General features: G+C 40.8%; 3 protein-coding genes across 5 annotated transcripts; all 3 read right to left on the reverse strand.

Moving 5' to 3' along the window:
• Nucleotides 1-2,193: 2,193 nt before the first annotated feature.
• LOC309687288 (uncharacterized protein) lies at nt 2,194-7,391 on the reverse strand. Its single transcript, XM_082502153.1, has 4 exons — nt 6,380-7,391; nt 3,739-3,839; nt 3,579-3,657; nt 2,194-3,256 (listed from the first exon to the last, which is right to left on the reverse strand). Exons 1-4 carry the CDS (start codon nt 6,672-6,674, stop codon nt 2,445-2,447), a joined length of 1,287 nt encoding a protein of 428 aa, XP_082358279.1. The 5' UTR covers nt 6,675-7,391; the 3' UTR covers nt 2,194-2,444.
• Nucleotides 7,392-7,418: 27 nt separating this feature from the next.
• smtnl1 (smoothelin-like 1) lies at nt 7,419-11,162 on the reverse strand. Of its 2 annotated transcripts, none has more exons than XM_082502154.1 (5): nt 10,926-11,162; nt 9,069-9,661; nt 8,855-8,969; nt 8,587-8,738; nt 7,419-8,249 (listed from the first exon to the last, which is right to left on the reverse strand). In XM_082502154.1, the coding sequence occupies exons 1-5, from the start codon at nt 11,016-11,018 to the stop codon at nt 7,865-7,867; spliced, it is 1,338 nt and encodes a 445-aa protein (XP_082358280.1). In that variant the 5' UTR covers nt 11,019-11,162; the 3' UTR covers nt 7,419-7,864. The 2 variants fall into 2 exon arrangements, with proteins under 2 accessions (XP_082358280.1, XP_082358281.1); XM_082502155.1 differs by lacking the exon at nt 10,926-11,162 and adding an exon at nt 10,712-10,763.
• Nucleotides 11,163-12,494: 1,332 nt separating this feature from the next.
• LOC309692282 (uncharacterized protein) lies at nt 12,495-14,528 on the reverse strand. Of its 2 annotated transcripts, XM_082510622.1 has the most exons (7): nt 14,457-14,512; nt 14,314-14,369; nt 14,029-14,241; nt 13,664-13,933; nt 13,305-13,577; nt 12,635-13,212; nt 12,495-12,558 (listed from the first exon to the last, which is right to left on the reverse strand). In XM_082510622.1, the coding sequence occupies exons 1-7, from the start codon at nt 14,480-14,482 to the stop codon at nt 12,547-12,549; spliced, it is 1,428 nt and encodes a 475-aa protein (XP_082366748.1). In that variant the 5' UTR covers nt 14,483-14,512; the 3' UTR covers nt 12,495-12,546. The 2 variants fall into 2 exon arrangements, with proteins under 2 accessions (XP_082366748.1, XP_082366749.1); XM_082510623.1 differs by lacking the exon at nt 14,029-14,241 and having other exon boundaries at nt 14,457-14,528.
• Nucleotides 14,529-17,461: the final 2,933 nt, after the last annotated feature.

A 17,461-nucleotide genomic window follows, 5' to 3' on the forward strand; every position in this document is an offset into this window, starting at 1 on the left:
GTGTTTTTACGAGGTGGGCGCAGTCGCTCAGCAGTCTGCTATCACAAAAGGAACAAAATTTAAAGTATCCCCTCCCAGATGGAACGTACACTGGCTGGTATGAGAAAGACTATTACAACAAAACGGAAGTGAGGGATTTAAATTGTGTTGTGGAATATAGAAGCTACCTCCCACCGCCTCTTATCTCCTCCCATTCATTCCCCTCAGTGGCCACACACACACACTGATGTCATTTCATTGATTGCCCAAGAACAATAGTCTGGGAGGAAGCACCACTTTCATGGGGAAGTACAACAACAGCATTCCTCACCAAGTCGCCAAAACTACTGGTATTAAAAACCGCTATCAACGGCCATCGTGCACATGTTACGCATGCGCTTGGTCTGCTGGTAAACATGCTTCTTTACATGAATCATGCTTGACCACAGCTATTTAAAGGATTTAAGGCTTAGTGCATGACTATACCTCTAAGGGTTTGTTTTTTATTTTTACTATTTTGAATTTTAGTGTCTTTTTTAACACTTTGAGTCAAGTCTCTTTTTTAATACAGTCTGACTTTCCAGAGCTTTCGGTAAAATCAAAGAAAAAACAAACTACAAACTCTTAAGCAATACTTAAGTGTGGGTAGGGTGGAAAGAGGAACAATGTGAGGAATTTCCCCCAGTTTCCTTGAGAGTCCCCCCACCCACAGTGATTCAGTGTGACCAGGCCTTAAGACATTATAAGTGCTGGGGGGGGGGGCCACAACACTGCACTCTAGAGGTGCAAAATGAAACTCTTCAGGCATCGAGTAAAAAAGCAACTATATTTATTCAGAATATCCACACTGACTAGCATATTATTGCCCTATCTATCCAGGAAGTACAAAAAAGAGGAAAAAAGCTGCAAAAAATGACAACAGTAGAGGTAGTGCGTTTTTAAAGGAAATAATACACATGTAAAAGCAACTGTTATAAGTAATGATTCATGTTTTTCGTTCTCAATTTGTTTGAAGTTCAGACTGAATTAAATCTTATTATTTGAGGAAGCTCGGCAGTTACTTAAAAGTATCCCTATAGTATATAAAAGCAGCTTTACATCAGTGGATTTGAACTAAGCCCAGTAACTTCAGGGTTAACCTTTATTCACTTCTTGCAGTTTGGACATCGCCATGGTAACTCATGCTGCAGACCAGTGTGGGTTATATTTGAGATTAGAGATCAACAGGTATAAAATCACCACCTATCAGCTATCAGATCTTTAAACAGAATTGTGATATTGATGCATCTGTTAACTTACACCGTCTGCATTTTTGGCCAGCTTTCTTTCCTAGCTTCAACTTGCTATATTATTAAAAACAGTAGGTGTTTTCCAGTCTTACTAACAAAAACACTTGAAGCATACACGCAGTCCTACTGCTGCTTTGTCTGCAGAATCCGTTTTACTTTCAGTTTGTATTGTGTGTGTAACTGCTTCATAGTTTTCTAATACTACAGTTTGATCTTCTTGTGTAAAATCAGCCACTCTGCTGTCACTTATCCATCTTTGTAATTGGTCAGATTCTGCCAACGCCACCTCTTTGATATGAACACAGAGAGGAAACCCTAAGTTAGCCAGCTGATAGCCAGCTTCATGTGACTGCTTATCCTGATTACTAGTGTTAGAATAAGTGAATCCAGATAAAGGGAATAACCTGAGTATGCTGAACGTGCTTCCTAGAACAGAGTCTGGGGTCAGAAAACATTAATTTAATATATATCAGTTTGCTGCAGTGGGCAAATCATTGAGCTGGAATGCTTTATAACACTGTATTAAATGTGGTGCATAAATAAAATTCAGAAATGCTCAAATCTGGCCACAAACAGTCTTGTCGTGGTACTTTATCGATACAGAAGTCTGCTATAAAATAGACTTTAACCCCTTAATGCGTAGCGTATCATATTTGACAGCAATTTCTGAGATTTCTAGTGTAATCTTCCCCCTGACAAACCTAAATAAATTGCGCATGACATTTTTAAGGTACTAACGCAAAAAACGAGCAAATATGAAACAAAGTTAAACTCATATATGCAAATTAGTATTCAAATATTATTTTTAAAAACTTGTCCGAATGTTCAATAATTTCATTAAACATTTTCTGGCAATTATTTTGTGGTCCAAGCTTTAAATGATAATTGATATCCCATTTTGAAATAACATAGACCAAAACAGAAGTAATCCACAGTCACCCACTGCTAACTGTGACATGGTTCTTTATTTCAGTGTCTTCATTTGAGGATCTGTTGTGCACGCTCGAGAATAGAAAGCCGGTTTTCCTATAGTTAAAAAATCTGAACAGCGTTTGTGTCAGCGTATCTGGAATCTACAAGTGCGCGTGATCCAAAACAGTTTTACACTGTGGCACAAATGACAGTAAAAGTGCTTCTAAACTGCAAAGTCTATCAAGTCTTTCTAGTTCGTTGGGGTCAGAGCGCCCCGTTGGTGTGTGTGATCATGTGTCTGCGAAGGTTGCTGGGGTTGTTGAAACTGGCTGTGCACTGACTGCAGGTGTACGGCTTCTCTCCGGAGTGTGTCCGCAGGTGGATCTTCAGACTGCCGTTCTGCGTGAAGCGTTTTCCACATTGCGCACATGCGTACGGCTTCTCGCCCGTGTGAATGCGCATGTGGATGCTAAGTGTGGTCTTGTTGACAAACGACTTGCCGCACAGAGAGCAAGGGACCGGAGACTCCCCGGTGTGACTCGCGCGATGTACGATGAGGTCTTCGCGGCTGTGGAAGCGCTCGCCACAGAAGTTGCAGTCCAGGGATTTGTTGGCGGTGTGAGGGAAGACGTTCTGCTGCTGTGGGAACTGGCTCATGTGGCTGGGGTGCCCCACTTGACCCTCAGTTACTACTAGTGGCGATTTCAATCCAGGGTTCAATGCTGTCAGAGCCATTTGTGTGGAATTATTTCTTTCAAGTTGGTTGTTTCTCACCAGTCCGGCACTGTTATCCTGTGTGACTCTCATTGGAGCTCTGTCACTTGCGCCAGTGGTGAAATTCAGGAGGTTGTCGTGGCCGACGTTGTGGTCAGACAGAGAGCTAAAAGCCTGAAGCTCAGACGCAGAGAAGAGGGTGTCACTTTCATCCTGTAGAGGCCCTTCGCCTCGGCCGTGAACGCACACGATTCTCAGCTCCTCGTTATCACCTGTCGAGCAAGAGGAACCAGCTGGCTCAAAATTCTGAGCTCCTGTTGCAACACCGCCCTGCAGACTGTGGTTTCTAAAGTCACCCTGATCTGAAAAGACAGAGAATAGCATCTTTAAAGGCCACTATGAAACAGAAGCGCTTAGGCCAGTCTTACTCAGCACTCATCAATGAGGAACTGCTTGTGTGTAATTTAGAAAGAGAGACTTTCTATCAGATGCTTGACGTCTGATCTACTTTCTTCCTCCTATTCTCGGCTTGCCTGGTATAATTGTTTTTCAGCCCTAAGATAGAAGATAGACAATCTAGGCTTTTAGAATCTGTGAGCTGTAGTGATGACAAGTAAAGACATAAAATACAAATAAAAATAATAATTAATCAGCCCTTTAAGCTCACTTAAAAATCCTACTCACCACCAACATCTGGCCCACATCCACCCACATCATCCTCATCTTTGATTAGAATGACATCTGGACTCTCCACATCTGCACACTAGCACATTAAGGACAGCTATGCATGAGCAAACTAGATTTCAAACAGAGCTACTGCTATTCATTTATGGACTGCATGTACCTGCACTTGAGCTGCTGAGGAGGTGGTCTTTTTCTCCGACTGCAGGACGATAGAAGCAGCTTCCCCACCCGCCTTTTGAGCCACTTGTGATTTGATGAGAACTGAAGAAGAAAAGGAAAATACATTTTTATTATTCATTAATCTTTATTTAACCAGGAAGTGAAACTCCTTAGATTAGGAATGTCTTTTGCGAGAGTGTCCTGTCCCCAGATAAGCACAGATTTGAACCCAGGACCCTACTACTTTGAGGGTAACTTAAATAACTGTGACCACAGATGGTGTTGATGTAGTCACAGAAGAGCAACAATCATACCTTTACTGTCCTCAAACCCACAACTGTTTTATTAGCTGTACTGTTGCACCACCCAGGAAAGACTTGTGGTGGTTAGTTTTATTTAAAGCAATGTTAACTGCAATGCTAGTGAATGTATAAATCACTGAACTACAGAGCCACACTGAATATGCACGCTTCAAAGCATTTTTATTCGCTGACACTTATAGAGTGTGACAGGCCTGGTGGTGCAGTGGTCAGCATTGTCATCTCACAGCAAGACGATCCTGCTTTGAATTCAGACTATGTGGAGTTTGTGTGTTCTTTCTGCGTGGGTTCTTTACAGGTACTCTAGTTTTCACCCACAGTCCAGAGATTAGATTCATTGTCACACCTACAGTCTAAATGTAAAAGTTTTCCCTGCAACCCTGAACTAGATAAGCAGAAGAAACTGTAAGCTTTTAAAGTCTTTAAAATACAGAACAATTTTGCAGCACTATGCAGGTTCCTCATATTGTGCAGCCCAGAGATATTACAGCTGATCATTTTTTAATATTTCTAATATTATTTCTTTTTTGAGTTTATACCCTCAGTTCAGTTTGGTTTGATTTCAGAAAATGGTTAGTTTTTATAACTAGTTTCTGTGTTACATTTACCTCAAGATTGATCAAAACCTGAACTAAACACAGTACTTTTGAAGAGGTGAGTCACAGTCATTTAGACATCCTGGTCTCAACAAATATTTGCACCAAAGCCTTACTGCACAGTTTGTAATACCAAATATGGACAAGTCCTCCATATTTTTATTAAATATTTGATTTACTTTCAGTTAGCTATTTGTTCATCTGTTGGTATCAGTATTTATACGAGCTGAAAACGAAAGATTTTAAGAGTCAAGAATAGACGGGGGGGAGGCAACTTCCCTGTTGGTGTCACATGTGTTTGCTGAAACGAGCTGACAGGAATAAAATGAAGGAAGTTCAACACAGCCAGGTTTTCTTTGCATTAGCTGGCTCAATAACACCTAATACCCCCAGCGGAGATAACAAGCATCACAAAAGCAGGCTCTGTGTGCGCTCACAGAAAAACGAGTGTTTCACATGTCATATGATTCCTCTTTGCACAAAATGATCCCTATGAGTGTCGCCTACTCCAGTCAAAGGTCTTGTCAGAGGATGATGATAAAATAGTGATAAAAAAGACATTAATTAAGTGCCTTGAGCTCACAGTTGCTGTGATTTGGAGCTATGCACATAAGACTGAATTCAAAATTGAAGTGAATTGCATAAAAAATAAAACTGTAAACTAAGAAAAGGATTAATGCTGCAGAAAATTATTAATTAAGCAATTCAGACACTTTTGAGACACAGACAGCTCTGACTTTAAGCTTGATATAAAGTCGGTATGCTATTAATCAACCCTCAGATTCATGCAGAGAGTAAAAGAGTCAATTAATGAGAGATAACAAATGTTAGGGAAATCTGTTTATGTTCTGTGTCTGCAAAAAAAACAAGTTGACATGTCGACACCAAATATGATATGAAAGATCATGTAAGACATTCAATTCAATTCAATTCAATTCAATCTTTATTGGCAGACTACATGTCCATAAAAACAAGACAAGAAACACACACACACAACTCCCCCCCCCCCCCCCCCCACACACACACACACACAACACAAGGTATACCATTAAATATATATATGTATATAAATAAGTATATAAAGCATTTGTAAAAATATAAAACCATAATATACATTGATTTTTAATTCATCGTATTAGTGATTTATGATAACATAGAATATGTCCATAAATAACCTGTGTACCTGAGTCTTTGATTCTTTATGGGTTGATTGTGGTGAAGACTAAATGTATTTAAAGGGACAGACACATGTTCTGAGTTGAGGTTGGACTTGTTATAATTCAGCATCACATACTTTAAGCGGAAATTCCACTTAACAATTATTTTAGACTGAGGCTTTGAATGAGCGTATCGAAATGTGTCTTTATTTATTTGTGTATTTGTTTATTTATTTATGTTTCGGTTTAGCTGACCATTATTAAGTTTAAGTAAGTGAGTGAATTCACATTTAATAAGCCGAATAAACTTTTATCACCACAATAAAAAACCCGCTGGTTCTGTTATCTGTGTCACATGACCAGGGCCAGCTGTGTCTGATGCGCGATACTACTCCGCACATCTGCATTTTCATAATCAACTCGTTAAACTAGCTAAAACAGCTGTTTTATACGTTATTAGTTTGAAGTAACTAGCGGTGGGTATTTAATAGTTAATTATATAAATGGCGGGGGCGGAATGTTATTTGTTACTCGAGTATGAAGTACTTTTAAAGTGAAAGTATCGTTACCTTGTGGCTTAGCTCGTGGTTTGGTTATGTTTCCTCTGATGGGAGAAAAGCGGCTCGCTGGTCGATTAGTTCTGGTTTGTAGCCTGAGGGAGAAGAGCTCACTCCTCATAACCTTCATCCTCGTCCTCAGGTTTTCGTTTTCCTTCAAGCTCTGGGTTAAATGCAGACGGAGAGACGCCGAGCTCTCCGAGAACAGCTGGCTGATTTCTGCCACCGCCGCTTTCACCAGCACGTCCATAATGGACAAAAGCTGTGACTCCAGATTCAGGCTCCCCGGTGGCATGTTTGTGGACATGTTTCACTTTGCTGCCACCGAGATTTGTGTTGAAAAAAGGGCGCAACACGGTCAGTAGGTTAGCTTAACAAAAGAGACAACACAATGGCCTTCCTGGTAGCATGATGCTGATTACCGTAATACCCAGAAAGCAGGGACACTGGGGGGTGATGCTTGGCTGGTGATGATGTTTGTTTGAAGAAACCAATTTCTGTAGTTTTGAAGGCAATTCTTGGTTGATATAGTTTTAGTTGCTCAACAGTTGGCTTTGTGGTATTAGTTTGTTTCGATACAGCGAATTGTTTCAATGGGTTTACATTTTTAAAAGGCCTTCCAGGAAAGAACATGTCTCTCCACATATTTAAACATAATGATGACTTCACATGTGAGGGGGAGTTACCTCATCTATATAGATTAATGTTTCCCCAGTACCATCACAGGAGTAATGATAGCTGTTCGCTTTCCGCTTTAGTTTGGGGGATGTGGGGGATCTACGATTAACAAAATCAATATTAAATTTGAATTGGATAGACCTACACTTGGTCTCTGGCCCTCTTAAATAAGCTCTGGCCCAGAGAAACCTGCTTTGGGGTGTTGTTTACATTCAATTTAATGGAGGATAGTGTTATAAATTGCATTAGCAGACCAACTTTTCTTTTGGAAGCTTTTCACAGCTCTTGTAGCATCTTTTGTCTGCCTGAAAACCCTGAACATTTGCTCGCACAATCTTTCACAGTGTCATAACCCCCTCCCCACTGTTACCTTGTTCACAGTAACAATCTGGAACAACTCAAAATTTTAACATCTGACCAGAAATAGTTTAACCTTTTCATGTGTATTATGAAAAAAGTAAATACGGCACACACTCTCTCAAGGTTTTCTTATTGCACAAGCAGCTTTTTAATTCACAAGATCTTTGTTTCATTGTTATTTTTTCATAGATACACAGCAATTTCTTGCTTTTCGTGCTCAGAACAACATAAAAAACAGCATATCTGTAAATGGAAAAAACACACACAGAAGTACATTTTCAAACACGCTGTAACTACGAGACATCATCATCACAAGTATTTTAGTTTTGAGTGATTTTTTTGTTGTACCTCATTACTCCGACAGTAGTCAGTCCAACAATGCCAGACTAAGACTTGCTCCTTGTAGTACCATAAACAATCTTTTTGGTCTTTTCAGTCTTTGTGTTTGCCAGTGTCTGTCTAAGACTCTGCCTCGACTGATGAACTCTGACCTTCCTCCACCACACAGCTCTTTGATGGACTCCCTTCCTCATTAGTGCCCTCCATCTCTGTACCGTCTACTGGTTTATCCTCCTGACTGCTCATCGTCTCGTTCTCAGCAGACTCTTCCTCATCTTTCTCTGGCGACACCTCTCCTGCTGCATCATCTCCTTTGTCCTTCTCTTCCTCCTCGTTACCAGCCTTCTCTTTCTCCCCCTTCTCTTTGTCCTTCCTCTCTTTCTCTATTTTGGAGAGGCTGTGGCACAGGGACTGGACATATGTGAACACACACATTGGGTCTGGGTTGTTACCCATCATGAGCATGTCACTCACTTCCAGCAGAGGGCAGCAGTCAGCCAAGGACCTGTCAGGGATACACAAAGGAGGGGAAAGGATAAAGTTGAGGTGACAAGGTGGCAGTCATTCATAGTAATATGAATAAGAGATTTCTAACCAGGTGCATTTACATTAACAGTGTCATTCCATACATTGTTTTCCTGAAACTTTCTTTTTTGGACAGCCAACATGCAGAATTTTATTTTAGTTACATTCTTTTCACAGCAGTTCTCCTTTTGTATTATTCACCGTGACCTTGTTATATTATGTTCTGCATGTAAAGTTCCGACTCTTAAATATTGTAATTGTGTTATTCAGTCTTAGCTGAACTGAACTGAGAGAAGAAAGAATGAAGAAATCCATACTCTGCAGTTTTGAAGGCCAGAGTGAAGTTTTTCTCCCTCTCCTCTGGCTTCAGTGAGCTGTATTCAAAAGCATCTGGAAAGAAACGATGAATCAGAGCGCAGAATGCCATCCCATTGCACCAGGATGACGAGAAGTTTTCTATGTTGATGCCCTAAAAAATGCAAGAGACAGACACATGGGAAGAGCATCTTAAATTAGGTCTTCTTTTATCTCTGGATCTAGAATGTGGATGTGTCGCATTAGATAAAGATTTAACGCTGAGCTCACCTCGTAGTTCCGAGTCTTGTTGCGACACCACTGAAGTATCTTCTGTTTGATTGAAGCTCCTGTAGCCACAGCAGCAGATGACTTCTGAATCTTGAAGTTGCGAGGTATTGGTGTCCTAGCAGTGTTGCAACACAGTTTCTGATTTAACCTCTTGAGGAACATTTTTAACTGTCACACTCTAATTTGAGGTACTAAGCATCATGTAGTTACTCACTCTGGTGCGCCCTTCTGGAACTTGGCGATGATGTCGTTTTTAGCAGACGCTCTTATGGAGCGTGCAGAGGGTCTTGGTCGAGAGAGAGAAGAGGAGGGGGGACCACTCTTTCTTTTGGGCTTTGCCTGCTTTTCTGCTTCTTTTGTCTTTCCTTTGTCCTTTGGCTCTGCATCTTCCTCTGTCACTTGTTTTTTCTTCTCTGCCTCTTGTTCTTTCACATCTTTACCTATTTCCTTTTTCTCTTTCTCTTTGTCCTTCATGTCCTCTCCATCTTTTCCAGTCTCACTACTCTGGATCTCTGCCACTTGCCCTCCTTTCTCGGTTTCTTCTGCATCCTCCTCTTTATCTTTTCCTTCACGTTCAGAATCCTTCACCTCAGCACCAGTAGATGCTTTCTCCTTATCTTGTGCAGCTGCTTCAGTATCATCTTCACCAGACTGTGACACAGTCTGAGGTTTCTTTGTGTCTCCTGACGTCTCCTTTTCTGCCTCTTCTGATACAGTATCTTCCTCAGCCTTATCCTCAGTCTCCATTACCCTCTGACCTTCTGCTCCTTCCCCCAAGTCTTTATTCTCCACCTCTGGCTCGCCGGCCTGTGCAAAAATAAATATGTGACAAACACTCGTAATACATGTCTGTGACAATAGTTCTATCACTTCTAAATTCTAGCCTTATACCAAGGCATCAAGACAAAGTGGAGTTTAAGGTGGAGTATTCAGTATAAGTAACAGTGTAGGTTACACAGTAATTTTCTTTGCTATTTCCTTTCCCTGGGTTTGGGTGAAGAAGGGTATCCCATATAGAATTTTGCCAGATCAGAGATCCAGATTTACCCGCTGTGGTGACCCCTTGTGAAGAAGGGAGAAGCTTCTTCATAGTCATTTCTCTGTGGGGGCACTACATCACATGTTTTCTTTTCAGCATGACTCAGAGGATAGTCTTCCTCTTTTCTTTCAGTTATTTACATCTCTGATAACTATCTTCTTCTTTTCAGTCTTGTAAAGAGGATTTTTTCTGTTTCTTTCATGAAAAAATGTATGAAGAATGAACAAAAGTTTATTGTGTTTTTTATTTTATTTATTTCAGATTTGTAATGCGAGCCATTAGTTCATTTGCTGTGTGTTGTATTTTTTTTTTTTAGGTATTTCTTTCATTAACTCTGATTTGTATTTTTAAAATTATTCTTTGTGATTTTTCTGTGTTCTTCAGTTCTTGGTCTTGCTATGTGAAACGTTTGAGCTGTTTACATGAAAGCTGCTGTATAAATAAAGTGGACTTTCCACAAGTTACTCGAGGGATAACACAGTCCTTGTAATGTGAGACCTGGAGCTCTGGGATTTGTTGAGTATTATAAATATACACCTCAGAGTTGGAACTTTCAAGGGGAAAATTGGCCTTTTACAGTTTTAAAACCAATGATCTCACATCATATGTTAAAAATCTTCATACAAAAAAAATGTAATGCATACATTATTATTTCCTCATGATTAAATAGGCCCATGTACCCTGTTTATTAATGACACACCAGGTCAGGCATCACAGCAGTGACTCATCAGTGGGAAAAGGAAACTCCAACGTTGTATGTGTGGCTTAGTGTGTGTCATGTGCACTACTTTGCATAACTTGTGTGAGTGTGTATTTACGTGTGTATGTGTCATTCTTCAGCCAGTAGTAAGAACAGGTGTAGCAAATGCAGCCAACAACCCCTTCTCCCGCTCTGCTGTCCCAACACAGCACCTGCTACAGCCACGAACACTCTCACTGCTTTTTCCCAGTACAGAACATGATGGACAGTCATTGTGGGTGAATGTGAAAATGTTAATGAACATGTTAAATAAATAAATAAATGATACAGACCTGGTTGCTGTTGTTGTTGGTGTCAGTGGGATTGGTTGATTCCGTGGAATCGAATGTGTCCTGTTTGGGTGATTCTCCATCCATGGTGTCCATAAATGTGTGTGTATCAGCTGGATTAGAGGTCAGATCAGACTTTGGTACACTAACGTTTTAATTCAGTCAAAGGTGAAAGCCCCTCTTAATGTCTCTGTGTCCCACTACTCCTGTCTGCCTTTCTCCCCTTCTCAGCAACACTGTCCTGAGTTTTAACACGTATGTGTGTGTGTGTTGGTTTGTGAATATCCGCCTTCACCCGACACCCCCGCCCTCTGCTTTGTAAGGATTCCTGTGCTTCTTTATCTGACCTTTTGGACAACACAGGTTCCCGAAATAGAGTTACAGTGACATAGGCTCAGTCCTCCAGGCCGGACAGCTGCGTCTGCTGTGGAAACCATGGTTGTACACACACACATATACATAAGCACTGAAACCATTAAATATGCCTTCTCTCTTTTAGCAAAATATAGACACAATTTAGCTACCACCTGTCCCGTTTATAAGCTCTTACTGTAAAGTGTGGTGATTTAGAGTACTGTACTGTTGGGATGCTTAAATTAATAAAATTAAAAGCAACAGTTCAACATTTGGGAAACTTATACTTATAGCAAAAGGTCAAGAAAAGGAAACATGAAACACAAATCCGCGTGAGTGGTCTATCTCAGCTCTGTTCAAAGCAATAAAATCCACCTAAATATTTTTTTAAGAAATTACACACACTTATTTTATTTTTTTGAAAAAAATAAATGTACTTGACAATAAAATTTTCAGCCCTGAAACCCAAATGTGACTTTTGAGGGCCTTTTCTTAGTGAATGTACATAATTTCCCTTAGAGTAGGCTTTCTTTCTTGAGTGGAATCAAATGGTCCATGTATCATTTCGCTCTAAACTCACTGCAGTTCTCCTGTCAACACCTTGTACATCACGACTCAAATCACAGCTCTTCATCTAATGTAACCTGGATGTTTGTGAAAGAAGGAGCCATGTGGCAAAGGGAGGGGGAGTTCAGCTATTTATAGTTACCCTCCTATAATCTAGTAGATTTCAGAATCTGTACATATGTGGAGGATTCAAATTATTGTCTGTAGCTTAGGTGAAAGGTTTCCAAGTGATTCCCTTGTACTGCTTGTGTGTCCACATTTTTTGCAATTCCCACCAGGGAAAGTAAACCCTTCCAGTATTTTTATGTTAAATACTTGAAAGCGTATATAGGTTACTGCCAGTGTGAGATCCACCTTAACATATAGATCTACAACTTACAAAACTGGATGCCCTTCTTGACAGCCCGAGCAGGGTAAACTTGCTTATACCAGGCCATAAGTGGGACTGTCCACTTATGGGTCACTACAGGTTGCCAACAGAAAACCCAAGTAGTTCCCTTAAGGTCATAAACCCCACATGGGCAGGTCTAAATTCAGGCGCGCATTCGGTCTTTTAACAGATCATAAATTGAGCCCAGTAGTTACATTACATGCAATTTCTACAACCTTAGTCGTTCCCGCACCACCACTAATAAGAAAAGTGACCAGGAGTATTTCACAAGACTTTATTGATTAAACTTGTGCTCATGCCTTTGAGATTCAGCTAGTATTTTATCTGGAAGGAAAGAGGGAAAGAGTTAGTACAGTTACAATATGCAGATTGTGACATGTAGGCATTTTAGGAAACATACCTGCGTAACACCTGTGTAGGAAGGAGCAGGTACTGTTTGTGCTCCAACCTGGTAGTAACCTCCCACCACTGGACTGCTCACATACAAGCTGGGAGTCTGAAGGCTCTGAGCTGCTCCAACAGCCCCCACTGACTGTGCAAAGCCGGGGTAGGGGTGGTCTTTCAGGTAGTGAGTGCTGTGAGAGTAGTCTCGTCCCTGCTCGTAGTCCTGGCTGAAGTGACTGACTGTGCCCGCAGGGTACTGGCCAGTCAGGAACAAGAAGTCAAAGGATGGATACGGACTACCCCACAGCCCACCCATTCCAAACTGTCCTGTGGCAAAGCCTGGGGATGCCAGTCCACCCGCAGCAGCAAAAGCGTCCATCGTAGCTGGGACAGTCCTGCGACCTAGTTCTTCTGTCTCCGACTGGTAGTCCCCAGCCTCAGCAGCCTTCTCATAGTGGGACAACTCTCCTGGTTGGTACGCAGGTACTGGTGGTAGAAGCGCACCAGGCTCATCGGCTGTGCCAGAGGCAAGGCTTTGAGGGTTGGGTGATGATTCCTCACCGAGCTTGGGAGGTGGGATAGCCCAGTTGATTTCTAAGGAAAGCAAAATTTAAGCCAAGGTTACCAAGGATTCGGGTCAGGAGATCCTAATGATTGCATTTATACTGCATCATCACACTAGGTACCAGCTGCAGGTTGAGAAGTTGTTCCAGTTTGTGCAGAGCCAGCTGTGCTTCCTCCTGCCTGAGCAGGAGCGGAGTAACTGGAGCCGGTGTATGGTGCTGCCACACTTTGAGCAGCATGTGAGAAACCAGGCTGCTGCACTGCAACACCTCCATATGGAGCACTATAAGGCACAGCTACAGAGGAGGGGTATGGATAAGGTCCTCCCTGGCTTAGGGCAACATTAGCACCAGTATTTGCGCTGCTTCCTCCAGTAGAAACACCAACATTTGAACCTTTTGAAAGAGAAAGCCACACAACACTTGCTGGTAATGTTCACAATAAATGTTTGTAGTGCATCATGAAATATTCCATTATTTACCAGCTGCAGGTCGAGCAGCACCTCCACCCTGTGTGGAGCCAGTCGTGTATCCTCCAGCCTGGGCAGGACCAGAAGAACTGGAGCCAGTATATAATACTGGCACGCTCTGGGGAGCATATTGATAGACACCAGGCTGCTGCACTGCAACCCCTCCATACAGAGTATTGTAAGGTACAACCACAGAGGATGGGTATGCATAAGGTCCTCCCCGAGTCAAGGCAACATTACCTGCAGTGTTACTGCTACCGGGGGAAGCACCAACATTTAAATCTAGGAGAAAGCAGAATGCCTTTTTGTAATGAGAGCAATGCACATTTAAACTCATGAAATATTTCACTGGTTATAAGCTGCAGGCTGAGCAGTACACCCAGTTAATGTAGAGCCAGCTGTGTATCCAGCAGCCTGAGTAGGTTGAGAAACACTGGAGCTGACATATGCTGGGACTAGAACCCCTCTGTATTGAGGGCTGTAGGGAACAAGTCCAGGAGTTAAATTGGCTAAAGTTCCTCTTGGGTTTGAGGCAAGATTATCTGCAGTGTTTACATTAGTTATCCTGTATTGAGTGCTGGGATTAGAGCCTGGGTGAGAAAGAACTGAAATTAATGAAGATTTATCACAAAGTTTTGTATGTTTAGGAATGTTTCACCTACCTTTCTCAAGAGGAAGGCTGCATATATCCACAACCAGCAAGACAAAAAGGGAACCCCTGAAACCATTTGAAAATATCAATCACGTGCCTACAAAAAGTAGTCAGTTGTGTAAAAAGAGAAAGCCAACTACACCTGCCACATACCCCAGTGAGAGGCTTGCAGTCATCATTCTGAAGGCAACCAGTAGAACAATTACCAAAGGTGAAGGGTTAAAAATGCTGCGAGAAAGCAGTCTTAACCAATCAGAGCTTAAAGAAGTAATGGAATACACCTGCTGGAAAGGTGACTCAAGCTTGAGTCAAAGATAAGGAGTATCATAAAGGTGGCTATCAACTGGGCTTCAACAATCAACAATTCCTATATGAAGACAATGAGTCCAATCAGAGACATTATCAGATGATGAAAATAAAATGATGGTAAAATCTAGAAATAGTATGAAAAATAAAGATTTAAAATGCAACACTGATGCAAATAATACAAGTGATTCATGTGGCAGAAATGTATAGTATAAAGTACAAGTATAAAAGCATTTATACATTTTGTGCATCACATGTCACATCCCAGTGATAATGTGATGTGCATTTGTGCTGCTGTAACTACATTTGGGTTTTATTCATGGTGTTTATAAGGTACTAAAGGTACAGCTTAACAGTGTGCACATATAAAACATATTTAGCCAACAGTCTTTAGGGCACTTAAACATGCTGTAAATAAAGGAATCAGTGGAGACGTAACACTTTTAGATGGAAACTGTCTACATAACCTGGCTTAACCAGGTTAAGCGTTCAGTACAAGTTACCGCAGTGATTTCCCAGGTAAAAACAGAGCCACGTCTGTGACGTGTAAAGCTTTGAGATCGACCTGCTTGCAGACTCATTATTCTCACTTCATAGTTACACCTGTTAGGTGCGAGGAGCTGCTGACTACCCTACAACAATCTCAGATGGTGTAGACGTCAAATTCTGAAAAATAACAAGGGTTCATTTGCATTTGTTATTTGGATAGATGATTCCATTTTTGTGGAAATCTAAGCAGTTTTATGCTAATCATCAGTGACAGTTCATCTCTCACTGTTCTGTTGACCTTTTCTGTGAGATGTGCGAACACTGAGCCAATACGACCCTTATTAGACTTCTAGCTTTTTGGACATTTCAGCAACATTATACATTTGTTAGGAAGAAATGTGCAATAAAAATGAAGTTTAATTAAAATTCACTTTAATGGGAAATAAAATAATTTGTCTCATGTAGGTCCTAAAACCATCTCTCATAAACAGAGCTTAAATCTCAATAATGTACAGCTGTTGGTCACAATAACAATAAACAATGAAACTGCTTAAAATGAATTACTATATATTTTTATAACATAGTGACCCTTATAAGAAACATCACATGCCACAAGTGCAGATAATAGTACCTCAGAACAGATTAAGACCAACTACAGTTACAAAGTACTTTCACATGAAAATATAGGTGAAATAGAATAAGGTTAACCGACCCCTGCTCTTGAGCAGCACATGGGGATAGGGAAAAGGGAAGATCTCTTATAATAATTTAGTTCAGTTAATATAGGAACAGCTCCAAAACCAGACCCTACATTTGCTGTTGGCTAGCTCTGAACAGCATACAGACAGAAGCAGCAGTTCACAACAAGTGACTCATGGTAGTCTTTGTAAGGTAAGCCCTACAATATGAGAGCAATAACCTCAGGGATCATATCATCCCATGTGGTAAAATACTTGGCAAAAATAGGGAGGACAAACATCCTTTTAACAGGAATACACATCCAAGAGAAATAGACGCCTGCTACGACTAGCTAGGATGCTACAGAACAGTGAGACGCAGCAATGAAGAGCAAAGAAAAACCCAGACAACACACGATACACAAAGAAGACTGGGGGTTGGACTGAAGTGAGAAACAAGTAAACAAACAAATAACAAACCCTACAAAAACCACAAATCAAAAACATATACCTCCAGAGCCCGAGATACCTGACAAGGCAAACAACTGCCTTGGTGGAGCTGAAAAGGTGATCTTTAACACAAATCTTAAAAATAAAGAGTCTGTCTATGTGCCAATAAAATAAATCATTCATTTACAGTTACAGTGGTGAATAATCATATTTAATATTTACAAAGTTTCAAATATTGAGGGCATTATGTGTGAAAGTCATCTCTATGAGCCAGTGCTCAAACTGTTTTTTGTTGTGGCTCATTTCCATATTATGTCAATGACAACTGATATCATTGATATGGCCATCTCATGGCACACGTCTATGGCTGTGAGTTCAGAAGAAGCCCCACCCAAACGCTGTTCAAAGCTTTTGCATGCTAGAGGCAGCCAGTCCAAAGGAAATTAATTTCAAGGGAGGGGGAAGGGAACTGAAATTTCTTGTTGCAGACAGGAAATGAACTTGAGAGGTGCACCAAGACCACTATAATAAAAATAAGGATTTTAAACTGCATCATGCAAAGCTACTCTAGTAATCCACAAATAAAGATGGAACTAGAAATTAGCAAAATAGTCTTCGTTGTTTTGGTCTTATATGGCCTGCAGTTACTTCATAAATGGTGGTTAATGTGAAAAGTGGAGCTGTAATGCATAGCTGTTAGTCTTTCACATGGAGCTGAGGACATAAAGTCAAGAGTAGAAAGGATTGTGGATTTGTAAATGCTGTTAACACCTGTGTGGGAGTGTCTGCAAATCATTGACGATAAACTGTTGCATGTTCATTTGACATGCTAGTTACAGAAATCACAGCATTCATCTGTGCTACAAGTTTGTGTAGAGGAGCGTTATTAAAACTTGATTTATTGGCCACATGGGGGAAGCATAATATAAAGCAGCAGGCTTGTCCTATAGTGTTTATACTCAGATGCAGCAACATCATGCAATACAAATGTTCATGTTTTATGCCAACAGAATCTGAAATTTGCAAGCCAGTTACATGCCATAGATTTTTTACATTTCCTCACTTTAAGACCTGAAAAGGAACTACTGTATGGCAAACTAGTAAAGTGAATTCTGTGTAGTCTCACTCCCAACATGACAGATGTCTTAGTTATCTAAAGTGCTTTAATTTCTGTGGGAAATTAAATACCTAGAATTATTAGCTTGTCTTTATCATGCCAATTAGTTGATCAGGGTT

This window comes from Aulonocara stuartgranti (assembly GCF_965226115.1).
Source record: "Aulonocara stuartgranti genome assembly, chromosome: 2".
NCBI classification, from domain to species: Eukaryota; Metazoa; Chordata; class Actinopteri; order Cichliformes; family Cichlidae; genus Aulonocara; species Aulonocara stuartgranti.